A 27893-nucleotide genomic window follows, 5' to 3' on the forward strand; every position below is an offset into this window, starting at 1 on the left:
AAGAGATTCACCAATGCCTCGCTTTAAATCCCTGATTATTTCTTTAATCAAAATGGGTATTTTATACTGACAAGCCACACTCAACAAACTTCAGAGCCTCCCATCCCCTCCTCCCTAGGTTTCAACAATCTCAGCACAGCCCACTCCAAACAGACCCTGAGTACTTAAAAAATAACGTCTTATTTGATCTAATTAGAACTGTCCAACTGCAAAGTTTAAAGTACTCTAGTCAATATTAACGGCCCATACAAGAAAGAAACAGTACATACGAAGTCCCCAAGTAGAAGAGTCTGTCACTGAACGCTTCCACAAACTCTATCACCACCCTGTAGCCCAATGTATGATCTGACCTTGATCCCTGACAGCATGACCGTGACCAGGTAGTAGTCAGGCAGGAGCAGGGCCCTGACCACACTGCCGTCCCTCACGTGCTCGATGATAGCTGCATGACAGAACAAACGCCTTGAGTCATAGCAAAAGTCGTGCCGAGGATAAACAATGCCCAAACAAACTGCCCAGAATGCAGTTCCTCTCCCCCAAACCCCAAGAAAGCCTCCCTCCAAGAAGTGACAAAGCACCGGCACATCACGAGTGTTCACACAACAGACTCCTGCCCAAACACTCCTGGGGGATTTGGTTCAGACCAACGTCTACGTCTTTTGAACCTTCTGGGACCTCATGGCTTATACCTAAGCAACCTAGCTTACAGATAACAAAGCTTATCTGTGTACTGAGTGCCTGGCAAAAAAATAACAACAATTCAGGATTGGTAATAATTTTATTTTACTGAGTCTGTAAGTTAATATGATCTCAAAGTAGGACCAAGAACTATACAGAATGTGTGTGTGTGTGTGTGTGTGTGTGTGTGTGTGTGTATGCATGCACGCACATGGGCACACGCATATGTGTTTCGCTATATACAGAATACACATGTCTACCTTGAAGTTTTGGGGACAGTACTTAGGTAGCCATCTTTTAGAGAAAATAGGAAGATCCCCCATGTGCAAGATTACCAGCAATTTACTAGCTTGTAGCCGCAAAGGAATAACCTCAGCAAAATACATCTGATGCAACCTATATGAACTGGATTCAAGCTCCCTTCCAAAATACCAGGTGTTGTTTTACCCTTAACAATTTCCCTTGGGCACTAAAGCAGAATTGCTTTTATTAACCTCAAGGAGCTCAAGAGCAGATAGAGAGAAATCACCCTGAGTCACATCCGTCTTTTCCCGACAGCCTCACCATTAACAGGCTTCTGGTGGTGCGAGTCCACAAAGTGCCTTGGGTTCTCAATGGTATACTTGAGGTCCCGGAGAGTATGTGAACCATTCCCCTCACTCCACATTCCTTTCTTAGCTGCTTTTGCTTGCTCCTCACACTCCGAAAGCCGGTTCTGCTCAGGACTGGGACGTGAGAAATAATAAACACATGTGGTTAGTGAATTCACAACAGAAATATCAGGCTCATCTTTGATTCTGGGTTTCTTCAGCAACTTCTCCCCTTGAAAAGACCAAAGAGTTTGTTTCACATCTGTGGCTTCAGACCCAGGCCTATAAACAGAAACCCATCATGAGTGCAACTTCTGGATTTCAGACTTATTCCCTCAAACAAAAGATTCAATCATAACAGCATTTAATGAGAGTATCCAAAGAACACGCGTCTCGGTACTGCCACCATCAGTGATTACAAGAGAACAAGCTGGTGGCTCAGAAGGGAGCCGCTCCAGGAGGGAGAGCTTCATTTAACCACCCCAGATTCAGGAACTAGAATCCGGGCAGAGCTCGGCAGGACACAGCGCAGGGAAAGTGACTAAGAACCACCCTTACTCCCTGTTGTCTGCAGAACAGAGCTGGGGAATGCAGAACAAATACCATTACAGACAATGTCACCCCAAAACTACTTACACATTCAATAAGGCCAGCTAAGCAAAGCAGTCTGAAGATGAAGACTCCTTCATTAGACAGGAAGCCAAACTACATACAAGAGCAGCCAGAAAGTCAGTAGACAGACCGGAAAACAAAAACAAAAAAACACCCAAAACAACCAAACCCAGAAATGGCTCTGCTCTTCTCTCTCTCATACGTATCCGAGCTGAAGTGAACCTGGAAAGCCTTTCCACGATGTCAGCGCCTCGTTCCATCAACAGCCTTCTGCAGAAACTGAAGCTCCCACCTTGATCAGTAGGGATTTTCAACAGGGACTCCTAACCTACAATTTCTCAAGCCAGAAATCCTCAGTACTGCTCTTTCCCTCCTCCCCACAAAAAAAAACAATCATCAGCTTCAGAGATCCAAAATTACTGCCAGAATTCCACAGGGGAAAAAAAAAATGTAGCTTGAGATAGAAGCAAACATTGAAACTGAGAAACGAAGGCTTTAAATCAAGACAACTTTGGAGAAAAAAGGATTGGGACTCCAGGGGAGATATCTTTGTTGAGATGATACAATACCGCTTTGGGTTTTTTAAAAATTCTTCATTCTGGTTGCAAACTGGATTCCAAAAAACACTGCAACAGTAATCATGCCAGCAACTGTCCTTAAGACACAACTTTGGTGTGCTTCCAAAATCAGGACCTAAGACAAATGTCAGAATTCAACAAATTCCCACATGCTCACACCCCAATTATAAGCTCTAGCCAACGACTCTTTGGAATCATAAAGGACCAAAGAAGTATATGGTGAATGACCTGACCACAAAGTCTATGAAGGCAGGAAGGAGGCAAACTGTACATTTTGGCCTTTCTTCCTCCCCATCATTGGTACAGTTCATGCAAAGATTTATCTAAAGCTTCTTCTACAGCTACAGTCATAATACAACAAGGATTTAATGATTTAAACAGCATCTTTGGGGAGTTCCCTGGCAGTCCAGTGGTTAGGACTCTTCACTGCCATGGTCCCAGGTTCAATCCCTGGTCAGGAAACTAAGATCCCACAAGCCGCATGGTTCAGTCAAAAACTAAAAAAATTTAAAAAAAAGCCAGGATTGGTTCAAGATGGCAGAGTAGAAGGACATATTCTCACTCTGTCTTGCGAGAGCACCGAAAGCACAACTAACTGCTGAACAATCATCGACAGGAAGACGCTGCAACTCACCAAAAAAGATACCCCACATCCAAAAACAAAGGAGAAGCCACAATGAGATGGTAGGAGGGGCACAATCACAATAAAATCAAGTCCCATAACTGCTGGGTGGGTGACTCACAAACTGGAGAACACTTATACCACAGAAGTCCACCCACTGGAGTGAAGGTTCTGAGCCCCATGTCAGGCTTCCCAACCTGGGGTCTGGCAACGGGAGGAGGAATTCCTAGAGAATCAGACTTTGAAGGCTAGCGAGATTTGATTGCAGGATGTCAAGAGGACTGGGGGAAACAAACTTCATTCATGGAGGGTACACACTAAGTAGTGTGCGCATCGGGACCCAGGGGAAGAAGCAGTGACCCCATAGGAGACTGAACCAGACCTATCTGCTAGTGTTGGAGGGTCTCCTGCAGAGGCGGAGGGGTGGCTATGTCTCACCGTGAGGACAAGGACACTGGCAGCAGAAATTCTGGGAAGTACTCCTTGGTGTGAACCCTTCCAGAGTCTGCCATTAACCCCACCAAAGAGCCTGGGTAAGCTCCAGTGTTGGGTCACCTCAGGCCAAACAACCAACAGGGAGGGAACCCAGCCCCACCCATCAGCAGACAAGCAGATTAAAGTTTTACTGAGCTCTGCCCACCAGAGCAACAACCAGCTCTACCCACCACCAGTCCCTCCCATAAGTAAACTTGCACAAGCCTCTGAGATAGCCTCATCCACTAGAGGACAGACAACAGAAGCAAGAACTACTATCCTGCAGCCTGTGGGGAAAAAACCACATTTACAGAAAAACACACAAGATGAAAAGGCAGAGGGCTACATACCACATGAAGGAACAAGATAAAACCCCAGAAAAACAACTAAATGAAGTGGAGATAGGCAACCTTCCAGAAAAAGAATTCAGAATAATGACAGTGAAGATGATCCAGGACCTCGGAAAAAGAATGGAGGCAAAGATCAAGAAGATGCAAGAAATGCTTAACAAAGACCTAGAAGAATTAAAGAACAAACAAACAGATGAACAATACAATAACTGAAATGAAAAATACACTAGAAGGGAATCAATAGCAGAATAACTGAGGCAGAAGAACAGATAAGTGACCTGGAAGACATAATGGTGGAATTCACTGCTATGGAACAGAATAAAGAAAAAAGAATGAAAAGAAATGAAGACAGCCTAAGAGACCTCTGGGACAATATTAAACACAACAACATTTGCATTATAGGGGTCCCAGAAGGAGAAGAGAGAGAGAAAGGACCCGAGAAAACACCTGAAGTGATTACAGTCGAAAGCTTCCTAACATGGGAAAGGAAATAGACACCCAAGTCTGGGAAGCGCAGAGAGTCCCATACAGGATAAACCCAAGGAGAAACATGCCAAGACACATAGTAATCAAATTGGCAAAAATTAAAGACAAAGAAAAATTATCGATAGCAGCAAGGGAAAAACAACAAATAACATACAAGGGAACTCCCATAAGGTTAACAGCTGATTTCTCAGCAGAAACTCTACAAGCGAGAAGGGAGTGGCAGGACATATTTAAAGGGATGAAAGGGAAGAACCTACAACCAAGATTACTCTACCTGGCAAAGATCTCATTCAGATTCAATGGAGAAATCAAAAGCTTTTCAGACAAGCAAAAGCTAAGAGAATTCAGCAGCACCAAAAGAGCTCTACAACAAATGCCAAAGGAACTTCTCTAAGTGGGAAACCAAAGAGAAGAAAAGGAACTACAAAAACAAACTCAGAACAATTAAGAAAATGGTAATAGGAATATACATATCAATAATTACCTTAAAGGTGAATGGATTAAATGCTCCAACCAAAAGACACAGGCTTGCTGAATGGATACAAAAACAAGACCCATACATATGCTATCTACAAGAGAACAACTTCAGACCTAGGGACACATACAGACTGAAAGTGAGGGGATGGAAAAAGATATTCCATGCAAATGGAAATCAAAAGAAAGCTGGAGTAGCAATACTCATACCAGATAAAATAGACTTTAAAATAAAGAACGTTACAAGAGACAAAGAAGGAAACTACATAATGATCAAGGGATCAATCCAAGAAGATATAACAATTATAAATATATATGCACCCAACATAGGAGCACCTCAATACATAAGGCAACTGCTAACAGCCATAAAAGAGGAAATCGACATGATCCAAACAGAAAATTAATAAGGAAACACAGCTTTAAAAGACACAATAGAACAGATACATTTAATTGATATTTATAGGACATTCCATCCAAAAACAACAGATTACATTTTCTTCTCAAGTTCGCATGGAACATTTTCCAGGATACATCACATCTTGGGTCACAAATCAAGCATCAGTAAATTTCAGAAAATTGAAATCATATCAAGCATCTTTTCTGACCACAACGCTATGAGATTAGAAATCAATTACAGGGGGAAAAAACGTACAAAACACAAACACATGGAGGCTAAACAACAAGTTACAAAATAACCAAGAGATCATTGAAGAAATCAAAGAGGAAATAAAAAAATACCTAGCGACAAAAGACAATGAAAACACGATGATCCAAAACCTATGGGATGCAGCAAAAGCGGTTCTAAGAGGTAAGTTTATAGGAATATAAGCCTACCTCAAGAAACAAGAAAAATCTCAAATAAACAATCTAACCTTACACCTAAAGGAACTAGAGAAAGAAAAACAAACAAAAGCCAAAGTTAGCAGAAAGAAAGAAATCACAAAGATCAGAGCAGAAATAAATGAAATAGAAACAAAGAAAATAAGGGCAAAGATGAATAAAACTAAAAGCTGGTTCTTTGAGAAGATAAACAAAATTGATAAACCATTAGCCAGACTCATCAAGAAAAAGAGGTAGGACTCAAATCAATAAAATTAGAAATGAAAAAGAAGTTAAAACAGACACCGCATAAATACAAAGCATCCTAAGAGACTACTACAAGTAACTGTATGTCAATAAAATGGAGAACCTGGAAGAAATGGACAAATTCTTAGAAATGTATAACCTTCCAAGACTGAACCAGGAAGAAACAGAAAATGTGAACACACCAATCACAAGCAATGAAATTGAAACTGTGATTAAAAATCTTCCAACAGGGGCTTCCCTGGTGGCGCAGTGGTTGAGAGTCTGCCTGCCCACGCAGGAGACACAGGTTCATGCCCCGGTCCAGGAAGATCCCACATGTCGTGGAGCGGCTGGGCCCGTGAGCCATGGCCGCTGAGCCTGTGCGTCCGGAGCCTGTGCTCCACAACGGGAGAGGCCACAACAGTGAGAGGCCCGCGTACCACAAAAAAAAAAAAAAAAAAAAATATCTTCCAACAAACAAAAGTCCAGAACCAGATGGCTTCACAGGTGAATTCTTCACAGGTGATGGCTTCACAGGTCAAATATTTAGAGAAGAGCTAACCCCCAACCTTCTCAAACTCTTCCAAAATATTGCAGAGGAAGAAACACTCCCAAACTCATTCTATGAGGCCACCATCATCCTGATACCAAAGCCAGACAAAGATACTAAAAAACAAGAAAATTACAGACCAACATCACTGATGAATATAGATGCAAAAATCCTCAACAAATTACTAGCAAACAGAATCCAACAACACATTAAAAGAATCATACGGGGCTTCCCTGGTGGCGCAGTGGTTGAGAGTCCGCCTGCCGATGCAGGGGACATGGGTTCGTGCCCCGGTCCGGGAGGATCCCACATGCCGCGGAGCGGCTGGGCCTGTAAGCCATGGCCGCTGAACCTGCGCGTCTGGAGCCTGTGCTCCACAATGGGAGAGGCCACAACAGTGAGAGGCACACGTACCGCAAAAAAAAAAAAAAAAGAATCATACACTATGATCAAGTGGGCTATATCCCAGGGATGCAAGGATTCTTCAATATACGCAAATGAATCAACGTGATACACCATATTAACAAACTGAAGAATAAAAACCATATGATCATCTTAACAGATGCAGAAAAAGCTTTTGACACAATTCAACATCCGTTTATTATAAAAAAAATCTCCAGAAGTGGGCATATAGGGAACCTAACTCAACATAATAAAGGCCATATACGACAAACCCACAGCAAACATCATTCCCAATGGTGAAAAATGGAAAGCATTTCCACTAAGATCAGGAACAAGACAAGGATGTCCACTCTCACCACTCTTATTCAACATAGTTTTGGAAGTCCTAGCCACAGCAATCAGAGAAGAAAAAGAAATAAAAGGAATACAAATTGGAAAAGAAGAAGTAAAACTGTCACTGTCTGCAGATGACATGATACTATACATAGAGAATCCTAAAGATGCCACCAGAAAACTACTGGAGCGAATCAATGAATTTGGTAAAATTGCAGGATACAAAATTAACGCACAGAAATCTCTTGCATTCCTATACACTAATGATGAAAAATCTGAAAGAGAAATTAAGGAAACACTCCCATTTACCACTGCAACAAAAAGAATAAAATACCCAGGAATAAACCTACCTAGGGAGACAAAAGACCTGTATGGAGAAAACTGTAAGACACTGATGAAAGAAATTAAAGATGATACAAACAGATGGAGAGATATACCATGTACTTGGACTGCAAGCATCAATACTGTGAAAATGACTACACTACCCAAAACAATCTACAGATTCAGTGCAATCCCTATCAAATTACCAATGGCATTTTTTACGGAACTAGAACAAAAAAATCTTAAAATTTGTATGGAGACACAAAAGACCCCAAATAGCCAAAGCAGTCTTGAGGGAAAAAAACAGAGCTGGAGGAATCAGATTCCCTGATATATTCAGATTCCCTGAGTCTACTACAAAGCTACAGTAATCAAGACAATATGGTACTGGCACAAAACCAGAAATACAGACCAATGGAACAGGATAGAAAGCCCACAGATAAACCCACGCACCTATGGTCAACTGATCTATGACAGAGGAGGCAAGGACATACAATGGAGAAAACACAGTCTCTTAAATAAGTGGTGCTTGGGAAACTGGACAGCTACATGTAAAAGAATGAAATTAGAACACTTGCACAAAAATAAACTCAAAATGGATTAGAAACCTAAATGTAAGACCGGACACTATAAAACTCTTAGAGGAAAACATAGGAAGAACACTCTTTGACATAAATCACAGCAAGATCTTTTTTGATCCACTTCATACAGTAATGGAAATAAAAGCAAAAATAAACAAATGGGACCTACTGAAACTTACAAGCTTTTGCAAAGCAAAGGAAACTACAAATAAGATGAAAAGACAACCTCAGAATGGGAGAACATTTTTGCAAATGAAGCAATGGACAAAGGATTAATCTCCAAAATATACAAGCAGCTCATGCAGCTCAATATCAAAAAAACAAACAACCCAATCCAAAAATGGGCAGAAGACCTAAATGGACATTTCTCCAAAGACATACAGATGGCCAAGAAGCACATGAAAAGCTGCTCAACATCACTAATTATTAGAGAAATGCAAATCAAAACTACTATGAGGTATCACCTCACACCAGTTAGAATGGGCATCATCAGAAAATCTACAAACAACAAATGCTGGAGAGGGTGTGGAGAAAAGGGAACCCTCTTGCACTGCTGGTGGGAACATAAATTGATACACCCACTATGGAGAAGAGTATGGAGGTTCCTTAAAAAACTAAAAATAGAACTACCATATGACCCAGCAATCCCACTACTGGGCATATACCCAGAGAAAACCATAATTCAAAAAGACACATGAACCCCACTGTTCGTTTCAGCACTATTTACAATAGCCAGGTCATGGAAGCAACCTAAATGCCCATCGACAGACGAATGGATAAAGAAGATCTGGTACATATATACAATGGAATATTACTCAGCCATAAAAAGCAACGAAATTGGGTCGTTTGTAGAGATGTGGATGAATCTAGAGACTGTCATACAGAGTGAAGTAAGTCAGAAAGAGAAAAACAAATATCGTATATTAATGCATATATGTGGAATCTAGAAAAATGGTACAGATGAACCGGTTTGCAGGGCAGAAACTGAGACACAGATGTAGAGAACAAACGTATGGACACCAAGGGGGGAAGTTTTGGGCGGCAGGGGGCGGGGGGTGGGGCGTGAACCGGGCAATTGGGATTGACATGTATTCACTGTTGTTTTTAAGATGGATAATAAATAAGAACCTGCTGTATAAAGAAATGAATAAAATAAAATTCATGAAATAAATAAATAAAACTAAAAAAACAAACAACAGCAGCCAAAACACCCCAGTATCTTTAGCCTCCAAATTACTGATGTAGCTTACACTTTTCTGAGACTAAAGTGTTAATTAAAGCCAGCTGCAACCCATCCTACTGAGTGAACTTAACATATGATATATGCACTATAAACCTTACATACCTAAAAATCATTTCTAACAAATTCACACTGACATTAACAACAAATACATTTTACCTATTACTTAAGTATATACAGATCCATAAACCGAAACAGGCCTAAAAGGCTTTGGAGAAAGATAAATTTTCCCTGACCTTAAAACATAACCACTGAGCCCCTGTCGGTTTTGCTAGATTCCAAGCAGCAGATTTTGCTTGGAATTTGATTTGTTCACTCTGCTTTATTTTACATTTACTTATTCCTTGTACCTCATATAATATCGTACATCTACTTGTTGTTTGGTTTGTTGTCTGTCTCCCTGTTAAATTGTTAGCAGAAGCTAAGTGTCTTTGTTCACTGCTATATTCACAGTGTCGAGAACACAGCCTGGCATATAGTAAATGCTCAATAAATATTTGGGGATGGATGGATAAATACTCTGGAACTCAATATCTACAGTGTAAGGCATAAGTCTACTGATTCTTATAAGAACAGCACTGCTTCATCTCCAAGCCTGTTTTTGAATTACATACATCAAATGCCATTAATGAATGCTGAGTAACCTCCTCGCTCAGAAAAATACACACATACACCTGGGCAGGAATATCCTAGAAGCCATGAGAACACCAGATATTACCTATTTTATGTCGGGGGCAGGAATGAAAATGCAGCAAAGCCAGTGTAGAGTCGACTCCCCCAGTTCTCACTGTGGTGTGAGAGGAAGTCAGATAGTGAGAAGAGTAATGGACACTTACTTGTTCGCTCTCATGCCTTCTCTCCGGGTGGCCAATCCCTCTGCAACCAGAGATTCTGCAATGTTTTCCCCATTGGTATCTGAGGAGGAAAAAAGAGATGTGAATCTTGTGTTTAAATCCATCTCCAATAGCAAGAGAGCTCTCATGGGACCACTTTCACCCGTAGCTCTTCAAGGAATGATGTTGCCAGAGAACGGGACAAGGCAGCAAGGTAGGGTTGGGTTTTCCAAAAAACCTCTTCTCCCCCAAAATGTCTAGTCTCTAGGACCCAGAGGTCTATAAATCTTCTCTGGACTAATTTTCTAGTGTATCTCCTCAGCCAAAGGCAATCTCAGGAACTCCAGGAGACTGACAGGGAAGCAAGACACATGCAGCAGCCCAGGAAAGGATAACTAACACTGACCTAAGGAGGAGAGGCCTGGCACCAAATGCAAATTCTGCCGCTTAATAGGTCTTTCAGCATCTTGATACACGTACTCATCTATAACATGGGAAGAGTACCTGCCGAGATGGGTTCTTGTGAGAATTAAATGTGTGTAAATCGCCAAGCGCAGTGCCAAGCACACGGCAGGAATTCACACAACAGATTCAAAAGGCAGCCCCCCCACCTGGACAGTCAGACAGATTCACCTAGGACTGCCTACGATGTTTCACACTGGCAAGTCCAGTTCCTCTCAGGATGTCCTGTTCTCTGCTCCAAGAGGCCACCAAGACAAGCAGGCCACACCATTTGACAAACACTTTCTCCTAGTCTCAGAGATGCAGGGGACAGCATCTCGATTTCCAATCTCACACAGCAGCCTTCAGAGCAGGCAAGAAAAATGAAGTGAAACATAAAACACAAGCTGATTAGGCGCCCCCTGAGCACTTGAAACATTAATTGCATTTCCACGCTACTGAAAAAGCTTTTAGGTGCTCTGTATTCTCTTAAATCCCTGCTTGTCAGCCAAAATGATAAAAGAAGACAGCTATGAGGGAATCACCACATAAAAATCTTTAATACAGCAGAGAACAAGCTCCTAGATAAACTGAAACACAGCAGTCTAGCTGATAGGTAACGTCAGCATAGAATAAAATTCTCTAAGGTTTATGTATTCAGTACACTATACATAGACTTCCGCAAGCAACAACAAGTTTACATACCACCCCCAAACTCAACCTAAATGCCTTGCCATTAGCCCTGTCCAAATTTTTGAAGCACATAAGCCCCTGTTCCTACTGCCAAAAAAAAAAAAGTTGAGATGAATGCTGTTCACGCAAAGAACGTTCAGGTTCTGAAGCTGAGCGTGGATCACAAGAACCTTTCCACTGAGGTTACTGCTGAGGCCTGACACAGACACACACAGCTACCTGACATCAGTAAATATTACATTGGTTCTTTCGAAGCAACAGGAATAATCCCACAGAGTGGAAAGTCAAAAGGAAAGACTCCACAATGATGGGGAAAGTTGTGCCGTAAGGTGCCAAGAGGTTGGGGGTAGAAAGAATGAAGGCCTGGTACAAACAAGGCGAACAGCCATAAGCTCTCCAGTCAACAGCAAACGCAACAGCTCTTGGACAGCTCCTTGGCACAGAGCACTTTGAAAGGGCTGCTGGCTGGCCCACTTCTAAATGAGTTCATTGCTCCTTCAAAAGGGAGAAAAATACAATTCTCTGGGCCAAACTCCCAAAGAAGGTAACAAAATGTGGTGGATAAAATACAGAAAACAGGGAATTTGTAGGGAAAAGATCTGATGCTTGCTTATTACTAACCAAGGTATGATTGTGATCAAGTCACAATTGGGGCTGGTACTCAGAGCAGGTGGGTGACTATATTTTCTCCAAAAGTTGAAGACTAATCAATCATCTCTCTCTCTTTTTTTTAATAAGTTCTGGGTTAACCACAACTCTCAAATTCTGTCATTCTCCTCCATCATAAAAAGAGTAGCCACGGGGCTTCCCTGGTGACGCAGTGGTTGAGAGTCCACCTGCTGATGCGGGGGACACGGGTTTGTGCCCCGGTCCGCGAAGATCCCACATGCCGCAGAGCGGCTGGGCCCGTGAGCCACGGCCGCTGAGCCTGTGCTCCGCAACGGGAGAGGCCACAACAGTGAGAGGCCTGCGTACCGCAAAAAAAAAAAAAAAAAGTAGCCACATAAACAACAGGGATTTACTGTACAGCACATGGAACCATATTCAGTATCTTATAATAACCTATAGTGGAAAAGAATCTGAAGCCACACACCTGAAACACAATATTGTAAATCAATTATAGTTAAATAAATTCTTTATCTATCTACATATAGCAAAAGAAAATCTTTTTTCTAAACAAAAAAAAAAACAAAAGACAAAAAAGAGAGTAGCCATAAAATAGGCTAAATATATAAACACTAATTAATTAGCTAAGGCACTGTTTCATTACAGTTGATAGTGAGAGTTGGTTAAAGTATCTGAGTGAAAATATTAAACTTTAAGCCATTTAAGCCTTTAAAACTGAAAGATGTAGATGATTTCAATCATTCTTTCGGTAATTTTTTTTTTTTTTTTTTTTTTTTTTTTTGCGGTACACGGGCCTCTCACTTTTGTGGCTTCTCCCGCTGCGGAGCACAGGCTCCAGATGCGCAGGCTCAGCAGCCATGGCTCACGGGCCCAGCCACTCCGCGGCATGCGGGATCTTCCCGGATCGGGGCACAAACCCGTGTCCCCTGCATCGGCAGGCAGACTCTCAAGCACTGCGCCACCAGGGAAGCCCCTTTCAGTAATTATTTATCAATCACCTCCTATGCGCCAGATTCTATTAAACACACTAGTAAGTTAACATGCTAAATTACATCCACTCTGTAATTTGCGTCAGTTTGAAAAACAAACTTTCTAAAAACAACTTTAAATTTTAAATGTCAGCTCCTCTTACCTTAAATAGACTTTTTTATAGCTGGAGACTAAGGCTATTTAAATGAACACTTACAGGCAGTCTCTCCATAGAGATATCTGTACCAAAAAAATGTTCTATAGTCCAGTGAGGTCTCTTGTCCGGTAACAGAAGATTGACCAGCTCTTACAGAATTGTATTATTTTGGGGAATGAAATTCTCGAACAATTGCATTTTGAAGACAGTATACTTCTATTTGTCTTACATTCTTTCTAGCCAGTAGCCCTCCAACAATAATGCTTAAGTGTTTTATTACCTACTATATTATTTGAATTATGGGTAAAAGGCAAATTTATTTACTTCTCTTTTTGAAAAGATTCCATATTATTTCTATAATTTCCCAATCAGGATGCAGATAGCCATTTGCTAAAAGGGCTGTTTCTCTACTGGGTAAATTGGACAAGAAGGCTCCAAGGTCATCCACAACTCACTTGTCTAAGACCTCTACACTTAAAATCAGAATCCTAAAAGGATACTGTTAGCCTTATCATATACCCTGCTTGCTTACTTCCAGCTTACTAGTCACCCAAGGCAAATAGATTATCTAAAGCAGCTCAGTTAGAAGGCTAGTTTATCAAGAATCACAGGCAACTTTAAAAGGTGTCTGCTCCCAAATAATCCAGATGAATGTAAGTGTTCCTGTTCATCTGACTGCTTTATGGAAAACATTCTACCTATTCTTTCAATGTCCTATTTCTGTTAAACTCCATTGTGCAATCTCACTCTCCCTCTACCTAATGCAAAAAAGACCAGAACACCTAATATCCTATAAGCTATCTGGCCCAGCTAAACAACAGGCACACACACATATTTATTGAGTGCATTCTCTGTGCTGGAGCAAGATGCTTTACACATACCATCTCTTTAAACTCTCTGTATAACTTACAAATGAAACTAGGGCTTAGAAAGGTTCAGTTACGGGTTAAGTAAGAGTACATGGTAGAAGAGCCAGGAATCACACCTACACCACTCCAAAGCCTGTGTTCTTTCCATTCCATTCCAAGTCATGTGGCTTACAAAAAACCACAAGCCCTAAACAAATCATCCTTTCCTAAAGAGAGCCCCCAGGAGGAGAGGAAAAGCCACAAGATAGATAAAGCAAATAGAAGATGCAATAGGAAATCTATAGGAATTCAATTAGCACTCTGACCTAGAAGCACAGAGCCAATGAGTTCCACAGGCTGACAGCCTAAATACAGGGGAAAATAATTCTACGCTTACACGCACACCTAAACCAAGCCAGGAAAGCGGGCACAGGAGTAAACTAGGAGCAGGAGTACCAGGGCACCTACATGCCACGAGCTCTGTGCACTTCCAATGAGACCTACAGCCAACACTCCCAGAGCGACCTCCGCCAGATGAAAACCAGTCTTTGGAGGAACTTCAGACTTGGAGAAAAATGAGTACCTTTCCCCCTTGGTACTCACCTTTTCCAAGGTAGATCATGCCATACTCTCGCCCCTGGGGAGTCTTGTTTTCTATCGTGAAGCAGACTTCCTTCCCAATCAGCTTCTTCCGAAGGAACTCTCGAGCAGGAAATGCCCAGGGCTGAAAGATAAAATAAACGTGTTCAAGAACTAGGCAGTTCTCACACGGCACAATCAACATCCAAGCAACTTCAGTCCTTCAATAGCCTGGCCATGCACTAGGCCTTGAGGAGAATATAAAAATGAAACATACACAACATGGATCATACGCTTAGGGGTCTCCTAAAAAAGGCAGGTCGAACAGTTGGTTTAACTAGCACGAGCCCTAAAAACAGGCATCATGGTTTCCCAGACACCAGCACTAGGAGTTCCCCCCATGCCCACCCCTCCATCACCCCCATCACTGTCTACTCTCTAGCTGTCTGCTGTCTACTGTCTACTGTCTAGCTGGTAAGGGATCAGCTTGGCAATGGTGGTTCTTCCCTGTCCCTCATTAAAGACCCAGATACAAGGAGTGAGCCACACATCCACAATGGGTACAGAGTCTGCATGTGATCTCAAGATACTGTGCAGGGACTTCCCTGGTGGTGCAGTGGTTAAGAATCCGCCTACCAATGCAGGGGACACGTGTTTGATCCCTGTTCTGGGAAGATCCCATGTGCCGCGGAGCAACTAAGCCCGTGCGCCACAACTACTGAGCCTGCGCTCTAGAGCCTGCGAGCTGCAACTACTGAAGCCCACGCACCTATAGCCCGTGCTCCTCAATGAGAGAAGCCACGGCAATGAGAAGCCCGCGCACCACAATGAAGAGTAGCCCCCGCTCTCCACATCTAGAGAAAGCCTGCGCGCAGCAAGGAAGACCCAAAGCAGCCAAAAATAAAAATAAAAAATAAAAATATATATATATATATAAAAAGATACTGTGCAAAGGGATGGTTTTACCCCATCACTTTGGGATGGTACAGACAAAGGGAGATGTCTCCTCTGAAGCAGCACCGTCATAGTCAGTGGTCACTAGCACTTGACTTTACAGTCTGGACCTAGCTCAGTGCCCCAAGTTCCCTTAGAACAGAAATGAGGAAGGAGAGGGTAAGAGCTCAAGGAGTACATGATCTGCAGAAGTTCGTGTGCAGGAACAATGCAGCGTATAAAAGGGCAGAGTGGTATATGTCTATCACCAATTGGAGCCACAGAACATGGACTACACATAGTAAAGGCAAAACAGTGTATCAGTGACCTGAAAAGGAAGCGCCTGCCAACCTTTTCAGTCCATGAAGATTATTCCATGGGGTTAGCCAAGAAGCTTTTCTAGAAGAAAAACATCCATGACTTCCCAGAAACCAGAAGCCAGTTTAAACGTGGCAGTCTACCAACCCACTGGGCTGGTATTCACAAAACCAGTACTGTTAGACAACGACAACTGTGGATAGTTCTAGGAAGAACTAATCCTGAGTAAGTGCTCTTAAAGACACAAAAACAAGCTTATCCTCATTCATCTAATGCGCTCTCTTCAAAGTGCCAACAAGCAAAAGAACCAATCACTCAATGGCAATATGGAGTTCACCACATTTTAATCTCCCATTTCTACCCCTCTCCTCATTCATAATAATGAGAACAGATACTGTGACCAAAGAGTATGATGACTCATAATGAGCCCAACTACCAGCCACATCACAGAAACAGCACTAAACCAATTAACACAGCCTCACACATTTTTATCACCTTACTGACCCGCTTACTCTAAAAACATCCTCAGCTATAGATCTAATGTCTAGGCTTCAGTTTTGAGTAATACACTAATACCTAAAATTCAGTAAAACATTGCTTTCCTAAATGTAAAGCTCTGACAAAACAAAGTACTCCTAAAGGAAGCCAAGACTTCGGTAAAAATTCATTTATCAAGGGTCAGTTCACAAGGAAATAGCTAACCCCTGTGGGGAAACCTCCAACTTCTACCGACTAGGCAGAATTACTAAAAGCTTTTAAGGCTTGAGGAAGGAGCACCCTTGTCTCAGGACCTCATGTTTTACAGCTGGTCAGTCACTGGGCAATAAGAGAAAGCTACACTGGAGGTCCTGAAAAGGACATACACCTTATCCTAGAGAAAGGTAACCTAGCTTCTTTAATATTCCAGCCTTCTCAAGTTGTGTTCCATCCAGAGTCAGGCAAATTCAATAAACGGACAAGATACGAGCTATGAAGAGAGGCGATTAGAAGATTCAGGAAAGCGAGTGACCGCATCACTCCTGCCGAGGGCAACAGGGCACTCCAGGAGAGAATCCTGTGCGGGTGTCCACACAGAGCACAGCCAGCAGAAGGCTACCTAATGGGGAAGGCCATCCCAGCAGAGCCTCCCAGAACAACTCTACGTATACAGAAACTGACTCAAAGCGTTCATCACATTAGGGGCACAATGACCCAAGAGGAAGAATCACTGGTCTGGTCAAATGATGTGCCAGAGCTCCACCTAGGAAGCAATGGCTGTTAAGTAGCTGAGACTCAAAACTGCCTCTTCCCTTTAGAATGCCCAATGGCAGGTGATCTAGCAGCTTGCTCTCCACTCCCAGACCCATGCAAGGTTCTGGTGTCCACCACGACAAATGGAATTTTAATTCCCATCTTTTCTTTGCACCAGGTAGACTCCCAAACTACTGAAACAAGATTAAATCCCACAACAATGTAAACCCTCAAAGCTAGCTACTTTTGTACTTGGCCCAGTGCTCGATCATCCCACTGTCCCACCTGCGCATGTAATTAATCCCTCTCTGCTGCAACCACGCCACCACCCCAACTTTCAAAAGCTCCACTGAATGTAGAACGACTGTGACATTCATTTCTGTATTTCACATGAAACCAACATACAGCTTCACGTACAATGAGAGCTCAAGAAATCTGTGGGAATGGGCTTCCCTGGTGGCGCAGTGGTTGAGGGTCCGCCTGCCAGTGCAGGGTACGCGGGTTCGTGCCCCGGTCCGGGAAGATCCCACATGCCGCGGAGCGGCTGGGCCCGTAAGCCATGGCCGCTGAGGCTGCGCGTCCGGAGCCTGTGCTCCGCAACGGGAGAGGCCACAGCGGTGAGAGGCCGGCGTACCGCAAAAAAAAAAAAAAAAAAAAAGAAATCTGTGGGAAATAAATATATAATTCCCACAGTGCCCATCAATGCAGTTATCTAGGCTGCGTAGAGTAGCTAGCCAATGCTGGGGATTAGGCTGGAACAGGGCAGTATGGTTGGGGACACACAGCAGAGCTACTTTTATTGTCACGGGACTTAGGAGAGAGCTAAGTTTCTCTGAAAGCAGATATGAAAGAAGGCGGAGAATAATCAAGTGCATGATATTTGGAACAGTGATACAAAGGGAAGCAAATAAGCAATCATGTCCTTGACTCTGTTTGAATGTGACAAAACTAGACATGCTCCAAAACAACAGAAAGCCAGAGAGAAAGTAATGCTACATTCCACAATCCACTGATCCACAAAAGGAGACGCTCGGGTTCTTTTCCTCATTATTCACTGTACACCTGCTTTGTGTCAGGCACTGACGAGGAAGAAAAACACAGATGTCCCTCCCCTCGAGGAGCCGACACCAAGTATAGAGACATATAAACATGGAATAGGGTGACAGCACAAAAAAGGGATGATGAAAGGTGATGTCAGGTGTAACTTCTCCAGAGGATGAATCACCAGGGCACAAGGAGGAGACGGAGCTTCCGCTGGAGGAGGCAGTTGAGCCAAGGCATGAGCAGGCAGGACTCAGGTGGCCTGTTAGGAGGCCCGAACACTTCCTCAGGGTTGGGACTTAGCATCCCAGAAGGGGTTCAGTAAGAGAAGACTAAAAGTCAAATCACAAATGGGACTGTAACCCAGGCTAAGGCATTTAAATTTGTCCAGCCCTAAGGAGGAATCACTGAAGTATCTGGCAGTAATACTGAGCCAGGGGAAAAAAATGACATTATATCTCAAAAACATCTGAGAGCATACAGAGAAAGAATCAGAGGGAAGGAAAATGAAGGCAGAAAGACTGTTATCTTAATATTCCAGAGTTGAACAAAGCACTCTCTCAGAGTTGAACAAAGAACAATAGCAATTGTAATGAAGTTTCGAGAAGAGAGATTTTGAAAGAGCAGAATCTCTAGGTCTCGATAAAAAACTGGAGGTTGGCGGGGGTGTCTGGAATTGGGTTACCACTTGGCGTCACTGCTAACTTGAGCCAGAGCACCTTCAAGGGCATGGTGGGGGGAAAACCAAATCACAGCAGGGCAAGGAGAGACTAGATTACTGCACACAGAAATAGTGGCTGTGGCTGACAAAGGGTGAAATCTGTAGCTCTCAAATACTTCAGGTCACAGGGACCTCTGAAGAGTTACTAGGAGAAACTGAGTTGCTCTGGAAGAGACAAAAACCACTAGGCTGTATAAATATATGAAACTCCAATGAGAGCAGGGATCAGATTACATGGTATTCTTTCAGGTGGGATAGTTCTAGTAAGATTTTATTGTACTGTTACATAGGCTACAGCTAAGATACTTCAGAACAAGCTCCAACTGGCCTTGATTCTCATCCACAAAACAGAAAATTAAAACCCAACCCTTCTTCCCTACAGGCAACACTGCTTCTTCCTTCTGGGGAAATGAACTTGATTGGCTCTAGCCAACCAGGGTCAACACTCTTCTCCTCTTAGAAGCAGGCAAGCTGTTACACAACACAAAACTGAAAGGGGAAGAACTATTCAAAACGTTGATCAAGAAAAGCACTTAGCACCCAAAATTTGAAAAGTGCTGAGAGAGATGTAATCTTCAGCACTTGGACTAACAGTACGAGAAATGTCTGTAGTAGCAGAAATTAAATAGCACTAGAGATTACCACAGCTAACATTTGTTAAGTAGCTTACAGGCCCATGCTAAACATTCCGCATTATCTTGTTTAATCCTCATTGAACAACCCTGAGGTATAGAGTAACCCAATACTTGTGCTTACTGATAGAGGACCAATGGAAAATAACTGATTTTGTCTATTTAGTCATTATCCCAAGAATCTAATTGCTGCTGATAGAATTTGGGGTGATTTGTCTCTATTTCCTATAACACTGCTTTACTATCTTCTTAATTCAAACAAAATGCTTTTTATTATAGATGAAAAAAACTGCATGTTTTTCCTTAAATGAAAGAACCCCGTGAGCTGCTTTTTTTCCCGCACTTCCATGGGAGAAAACAGCAGACGGAAGCTGAGGTACCAACTTGCCCATCATCATCAAGCTGAGGCAAAAGACAAATAATTAGAATCCAGAAACTTCATTTTTGATAGCCAAATCACCACTGAAGAAGAGACAAGAACTGATGTTTCAAAGTACAGGAGCCAAGAAGACTGATGGCAGCTGCCTGGAGAGGTAACTTAAGGAGTCCCAGGCAGACCACAAAGAAGGCAAGGTGGCCAGGCATTAGAGATGGAGGAGAAGGGGGCTGGAGGGGACGGTGGAACAAAAGCTCAGAAGCTTGTCAAATCGCCATAACACATGGTTCTTGACAACTACTGAACCACAAGTTGCCCTAAGAAACTGATAACTTCCTCCCTTCAAAATGCATGTTTACACAAAATTTTGCAAACAATTTCATGGGGTTCACAGACGTCCTTAGGACACAGATCCCAGATTAAGAATCTATAATAAGGCACATTCCTAACATTTATAGTATATGCTACCATTTATGAAAATGAGCATCTACGGTATAGCACAGTGAACTATATATACTCAATATCTTATAATAACCTATCATGGAAAATAATCTGAAATACATATAACTGAATCACTTTGCTGTACACTTGAAACTAACACAACATGGTAAATTAACTATACTTCAATTAAAAAAAAGAAAGAAAGAAAAGAAAATGAGTGTCTGCTTGTATAGGTGATAAATGCCTCTGGAGATTCAAGCCTGCCGTAACACCAGTAGTCTCCTGGGAGAAGAACTAGATTTTTCACTGTGCATCCTTCTGAATTTTGAAGGTAAATGAAGAATTCAAACATAAATAAAAGAGCTCTGCCATAACTAATGCCAACCTCAAACAGCGGAGACTACCTAGGAAATGTACTAACCCGTTTCCAGAGAAAGAGGCATGAAACACTGATAAACCTGAAAAGGCTCTAAACCTATGGGAAAGTGTATGACGGAAAGAGACTGGGATTACTGGGATTAAAGGTAGCGAATGTATAAACTGAAGCAAGCCACTGTTGATTTGTCATCAATCCTGTGATACAAAAATACTTGAAATAGGGAGCCTACTTCAAGATGGCAGAGGAGTGAGACGTGGACATCACCTTCCTCCTGACAAATACATCAGAAATACATCTACATGTGGAACAACTCCTACAGAACACCTACTAAACGCTGGCAGAAGACCTCAGACTTCCCAAAAGACAATAAACTCCCCACGTACCTGGGTAGGGCCAAAGAAAAAAGAAAAAACAGACAAAAGAATAGGGACGGGACCTGCACCTCTGGGAGGGAGCTGTGAAGGAGGAAAAGTTTCCACACACTAGGAAGCCCCTCACTGGCGGACACGGGGGGTGACAGGGGAGAAGCTGCAGAGCCACAGAGGAGAGCACAGCAACAGGGGTGCGGAGGGCAAAGTGGAGAGATTCCCGCACAGAGGATCAGGGCCGACCGGCACTCACCAGCCCGAGGCTTGTCTGCTCACCCATCAGGGCGGGTGTAGGCTGGGAGCTGAGGCTCGGGCTTCAGAGGTCAGACCCCAGGGAGAGGACTGGGGTTGGCTGCGCGAACACAGACTGAAGGGGGCTAGTGTGCCACAGCTAGCCGGGAGGGAGTCTGGGAAAAATTCTGGACCTGCCTAAGAGGCAAGAGACCACTGTTTTGGGTGCACGAGGAGAGGGGATTCAGAGCACCACCTAAATGAGCTCGAGAAGGGTGCGAGCCGCAGCTATCAGCGCGGACCCCAGAGACAGGCATGAGACGCTAAGGCTGCTGCTGCCGCCACCAAGAAGCCTGTGTGCAAGCATAGGTCACTATCCACACCCACCTTCCGGGGAGCCTGTGCAGCCTGCCACTGCCAGGGTCCCGTGATCCAGGGACAACTTACCCGGGAGAACGCACGGCGCACCTCGGCTGGTGCAACGTTACGCTGGCCTCTGCCCCCGCAGGCTCGCCCCGCATTCCATACCCCTCCCTCCCCCCGGCCTGAGTGAGCCAGAGCCCCCGAATCAGCTGCTCCTTTAACCCCGTCCTGTCTGAGTGAAGAACAGATGCCCTCGGGTGACCCACATGCAGAGGCGGGGCCAAATCCAAAGCTGAACCCCAGGAGCTGTGCGAACAAAGAAGAGAAAGGGAAATCTCTCCCAGCAGCCTCAGGAGTGGCGGGGTAAATCTCCACAATCAACTTGATGTACCCTGCATCTGTGGAATACCTGAATAGACAATGAATCATCCCAAAATTCAGGCGGTGGACTTCAGAAGCAACTGTAGACTTGGGGGTTTGCTTTCTGCATCTAATTTATTTCTGGTTTTATGTTTATCTTAGTTTAGTATTTAGAGTTTACCATCATTGGTAGATTTGTTTATTGCTTCGGTTGCTCTCTTCCTTGTTTTATTTTTAATATATATTTTTTTTTTCCATTTTCTCTTTCTGTGAGTCTGTGTGTGTATGCTTCTTTGCGTGATTTTGCCTGTATAGCTTTGCTATAAAGAAACACAAGCTTTAAATGATACATTAAACAAGATGGACTTAATTGATATTTATAGGACATTCCATCCAAAAACAACAGAATACACTTTCTTCTCAAGTGCTCCTGGTACATTCTCCAGGATAGATCATCTACTGGGTCACAAATAAAGCATTGGTAAATTTTAAAAAATTGAAATCGTACCAAGTATGTTTTCCGACCACAATGCTATGAGACTAGATATCAATTACAGGAAAAAAACTGTAAAAAATACAAACACATGGAAGCTAAACAATACACTACTAAATAACCAAGAGATCACTGAAGAAATCAAAGAGGGACTCAAAAAATGCCTAGAAACAAATGACAATGAAAACACGATGACCCAAAACCTACTGGATGCAGCAAAAGCAGTTCTAAGGGGGAAGTTTAGAGCAATACAATTCTACCTCAAGAAACAAGAAACATCTCAAATAAACAACCTAACCTTACACCTAAAGCAATCGGAGAAAGAAGAACAAAAAAACCCCAAAGTTAGTGGAAGGAAAGAAATCATAAAGATCAGATCAGAAATAAATGAAAAAGAAATGAATGAAACAATAGCAATGATCAATAAAACTGAAAGCTGGTTCTTTAAGAAGATAAACAAAATTGATAAACCATTAGCCAGACATCAAGAAAAAAAAGGAGAACACTCAAATCAATAGAACTAGAAGTGAAAAAGGAGAAGTAACAACTGACACGGCAGAAATACAGGGATCATGAGAGATTACTACAAGCAACTATATGCCAATAAAATGGACAACCTGGAAGAAATGGACAAATTCTTAGAAAAGCACAACCTTCCGAGACGGAACCAGGAAGAAATAGAAAATATAAACAAACCAATCACAAGCACTGAAATTGAGACTGTGATTTAAAATCTTCCAACAAACAAAAGTCCAGGACCAGATGGCTTCACAGGAGCAATCTGTCAAACATTCAGAGAAGAGCTAACACCTATCCTTCTCAAACTCTTCCAAAATATAGCAGAGGGAGGAACACTCCCTAACTCATTATACAAGGCCACCATCACCCTGATACCAAAACCAAACAAAGATGTCACAAGAAAGAAAACTACAGTGAGTATCACTGATGTACACAGATGCAAAAATCCTCAACAAAATACTAGCAAACAGAATCCAACAGCACATTAAAAGGATCATACACCATGATCAAGTGGGGTTTATTCCAGGAATGCAAGGATTCTTCAATATACACAAATCAATCAATGTGATACACCATATTAACAAACTGAAGGAGAAAAACCACATGATCATATCAATAGATGCAGAAAGTTGTGACATAGTAGATGTGACAAAATACAACATCTGTTTATGATAAACACCCTCCAGAAAGTAGGCATAAACGGAACTTACCTCAACATAATAAAGGCCATATATGACAAACCCACGGCCAACATTATCCTCAATGGTGAAAAACTGAAACCATTTTCACTAAGATCAGGAAAAAGACAAGGTTGTCCACTCTCACCAGTATTTTTTTTTTCTTTTTTGCGATACGCGGGCCTCTCACTGTTGTGGCCTCTCCCGTTGCAGAGCACAGGCTCCGGATGCGCAGGCTCAGCGGCCATGGCTCACGGGCCCAGCCGCTCCGCGGCATGTGGGATCTTCCTGGACTGGGGCACAAACCCATGTCCCCTGCATCGGCAGGCGGACTCTCAACCACTGCGCCACCAGGGAAGCCCTCACCACTATTATTCAACATTGTTTTGAAAGTTTCAGCCACAGCAATCAGAGAAGAAAAAGAAATAAAATGAATCCACATCAGGAAAGAAGAAGTAAAGCTGTCACTGTCTGCAGATGACATGATACTATACATAGAGAATCCTAAAGATGCTACCAGAAAACTACTAGAGCTAATCAATGAATTTGGTAAAGTAGCAGTACAAAATTAATGCACAGAAATCTCTTGCATTCCTATACACTAATGATGAAAAATCTGAAAGAGAAATTAAGGAAACACTCCCATTTACCATTACAACAAAAAGAATAAAATACCTAGGAATAAACCTACCTAAGGAGACAGAAGACCTGTATGCAGAAAACTATAAGAGACTGATGAAAGAAATTAAAGGTGACACAGATGGAGAGATGTACCCTGTTCTTAGATTGGGAGAATCAACATTGTGAAAATGACTATACTACCCAAAGCAATCTACAGATTCAATGCAATCCCTATCAAACTACCAATGGCATCTTTCACAGAACTATAACAAAAAATTTCACAATTTGTATGGAAACACAAAAGACCCTGAATAGCCAAAGCAATCTTGAGAAAGAAAAACGGAGCTGGAAGAATCAGGCTCCCAGACTTCAGACTATATACTACAAAGCTACAGTAATCAAGACAGTATGGTACTGGCACAAAAACAGAAAGATAGATCCATGGAACAGGAGAGAAAGCCCAGAGATAAACCCACGCATATATGGTCACCTTATTTTTTATAAAGGAGGCAAGAATATACAATGGAGAAAAGACAGCCTTTTCAATAAGTGGTGCTGGGAAAACTGAACAGCTACATGTAAAAGAATGAAATTAGAACACTCCCTAACACCTTACACAAAAATAAACTCAAAATGGATTAAAGACCTAAATGTAAGGCCAGACACTATAAAACTCTTAGAGGAAAACATAGGCAGAACACTCTATGACATAAATCACAGCAAGATCTTTTTTGACCCACCTTCTAGAGAAATGGAAATAAAAACAAAAATAAACAAATGGAACCTAATGAAACTTAAAAGCTTCTGCACAGCAAAGGAAACCATAAACAAGACCAAAAGACAACCCTCAGAATGGGAGAAAATATTTGCAAATGAAGCAACTGACAAAGGATTAATCTCCAAAATTTACAAGCAACTCATGCAGCTCAATATCAAAAAAACAAACAACCCAATCCAAAAATGGGCAGACGACCTAAACAGACATTTCTCCAAAGAAGATATACAGATTGCCAACAAACACATGAAAGGATGCTCAACATCATTAATCATTAGAGAAATGCAAATCAAAACTACAACGAGGTATCACCTCACACCAGTCAGAATGGCTATCATCAATGAATTTACAAACAATAAATGGTGGAGAGGGTGTGGAGAAAAGGGAACCCCCTTGCACTGTTGGTGGGAATGTAAATTGATACAGCCACTATGGAGAACAGTATGGAGGTTCCTTAAAAAACTACAAATAGAACTACCATGCGACCCAGCAATCTCACTACTGGGCATATACCCTGAGAAAACCATAATTCCAAAAGAGTCATGTATCACAATGTTCATTGCAGCTCTATTTATAACAGCCAGGACATGGAATCAACATAAGTGTCCATCAACAGATGAATGGATAAAGAAGATGTGGCACACATATACAATGGAATATTACTCAGCCATAAAAAGAAACAACATTGAGTTATTTGTAGTGAGGTCGATGGACCTAGAGTCTGTCATACAGAGTGAAGTAAGTCAGAAAGTGAAAAATAAATACCATATGCTAACACGTATATATGGAATCTAAAAGAAAAAAGAATGGCTCTGAAGAACCTAGGGGCAGGCAAGGAATAAAGACGCAGACGTGGAGAATGGACTTGAGGACATGGGGAGGGGGAAGGGTAAGCTGGGACGAAGTGAGAGAGTGGCATGGACATATATACACTACCAAACGTAAAATAGATAGCTGGTGGGAAGCAGCCGCATGGCACAGGAGATCAGCTCGTGCTTTGTGACCACCTAGAGGGTGGGATAGGGAGGGTGGGAGGGAGGGAGACGCAAGAGGGAGGAGATTCGTGGATATATGTATGTGTGTAATTGATTCACTTTGTTATAAAGCAGAAACTAACACACCATTGTAAAGCAGTTATACTCCAATAAAGATGTTATAAAAAAAAAAAACTTGACATATACAGAAAAGAAAGAGTACATCAAATGTGCAGTCAAGGAGGAGACTGGGCTATAACCTGGGTCCACAGCCTCTGGGAGGGGAAGCACCTACCTCATCCGGGGTGTCTTTTGCATCAGGTTGTGTGGCAGCTGCCCTGCGGGCAAGGTTTCCAGCGCGAACGTTGCTAAGGTTGATCTGCCTCTCTGGAGGAGGCCCACCACGAGGCTGCCCGCGCACAATGATGGCACACCCTGAGAGGACCTAGGTAAGGGGAAAAACAGAGAAAATTAGCCGTCTAAGGGTAACATCACCACAATACGATGGTCCACTCCTGTATCCCCAACATCTAGAAAACTACTCGGCCTCTTGAAGGCACTCAAATATTTGCTGGATGACTGAATGAACAAGACTATTTTTAAGTTTATAAGAGAAATACCTACATAAAACCTTGGGCTAGATTCTGAAGTGACTGACCCAGCAATACAAATAAGAATTACACAAAATGATAGAAGACTCAAAATAGACTAGGGTGAAGAGGCATGCGAGACATGGAGATAACCTTTGTAATTTCATCCCAGCAAGCTGACCACCACCTGTGTTCTTTTCAGTATTTAAGAAGTTAATGTCTCCATCCACACGTGCTATTCTACGGTGGAAAAGGCAAGCAATGGAAGAAGGCCAGAGAAAAGTGGAAGCTGAAGGAAGAAGCCCCGACACCCCAGCCACACCAGCCAGAAGGAGCCGAGGATTCCCAGGGCTAACGTGGAGGCAGTGCAGCCAGAGCCCAGTGCTCACACTTCCTCTGTAGACAGTGCTCAGACTCTAGGCTAAGAGAGAAATACAGAAGAGAGAATCTAGAAACCCCACGCCCTCGGTGATTACAACAGGGGCATCGAAGAAGCACCTTAAAGCTCCCAAGTCCAGCAGCTCCTTCCCTCTCTCTCTGAAGGATGCCAGGCATAAAACCCACTTGGCACCTATGGAATGAGCTCTAAAGCTCGCTTAAAATATTTGCGGGGGGAAGAAGAAAGGATTTCACGTGGGAGAAGAGAAGAGACGGCACACAGAAAAACATGAGAATCATCGCCCAAGCTATTCAAATTCTTCGCTCAGCGAGGCACGATTCAATCAACAGGGAGCCTTGAGCACTGGCTTCACAAGAGCTGAAAGGCTCAATCCCACCTTCAAAACAAGAAAAAGCTGCTGAATGAAAAGTTAGTAGATGGAAGGTTGGAGAGTCCTGCCAACGCAGAACTCCGAGACAGACAAGACCACGGAGTTTTCTGTAAAGGGAACAGTCCTTGGAAAGGAAGCTGACTCAAAGGAAGAAAGGAAGGAATATGAAGGAAGCCACTTTGATATGCATTTGCTTAGCTGACTTGTCTCCCTCACCTCTCCACCTTAACTCATGCTCTAAATCGTGGATTATTAATATAAATACAGAAGTGCATTAAACATATATGTACATCTTAAAGAATAAGAAGCAAACAACTATGTAACCACCACCCAAGTTAATTACCAAAACACTAGCAGAACCTTGGATCCCCCGTGTCCCTCTCTACTCCCAGCCCCATCTCCTGACCGCCACCACTATCCTGACCATTGTGATAACCCCTCCTTCCTTGCTTTTCTGTACAGTGTTACCATTTATGTTTACATCTCTATGCAATATGGTGCTTTTGTTTTTCCTATTTCTGAACTCTATAAACTGAGTCTACTGTGTGTACCCAACAGTGACTTGCTTCTTTTGCCCT

General features: G+C 42.6%; 1 protein-coding gene across 1 annotated transcript in view; it reads right to left on the bottom strand.

The window, feature by feature from the left end:
• The window catches only part of SND1 (staphylococcal nuclease and tudor domain containing 1), a 417876-nt gene that overhangs the window by 362063 nt on the left and 27920 nt on the right, over positions 1 to 27893 (bottom strand). Inside the window, exons 2-6 of the mRNA XM_060156765.1 lie at positions 26251 to 26400; positions 14528 to 14648; positions 10193 to 10271; positions 1243 to 1403; positions 351 to 442 (exon numbers count right to left, since the gene is read on the bottom strand). Of these exons, the coding sequence (XP_060012748.1) occupies positions 351 to 442; positions 1243 to 1403; positions 10193 to 10271; positions 14528 to 14648; positions 26251 to 26400 (603 nt within the window). The remainder of the gene's footprint in view (positions 1 to 350; positions 443 to 1242; positions 1404 to 10192; positions 10272 to 14527; positions 14649 to 26250; positions 26401 to 27893) is intronic.

This window comes from Lagenorhynchus albirostris, chromosome 8, assembly GCF_949774975.1.
Source record: "Lagenorhynchus albirostris chromosome 8, mLagAlb1.1, whole genome shotgun sequence".
NCBI classification, from domain to species: domain Eukaryota; kingdom Metazoa; phylum Chordata; class Mammalia; order Artiodactyla; family Delphinidae; genus Lagenorhynchus; species Lagenorhynchus albirostris.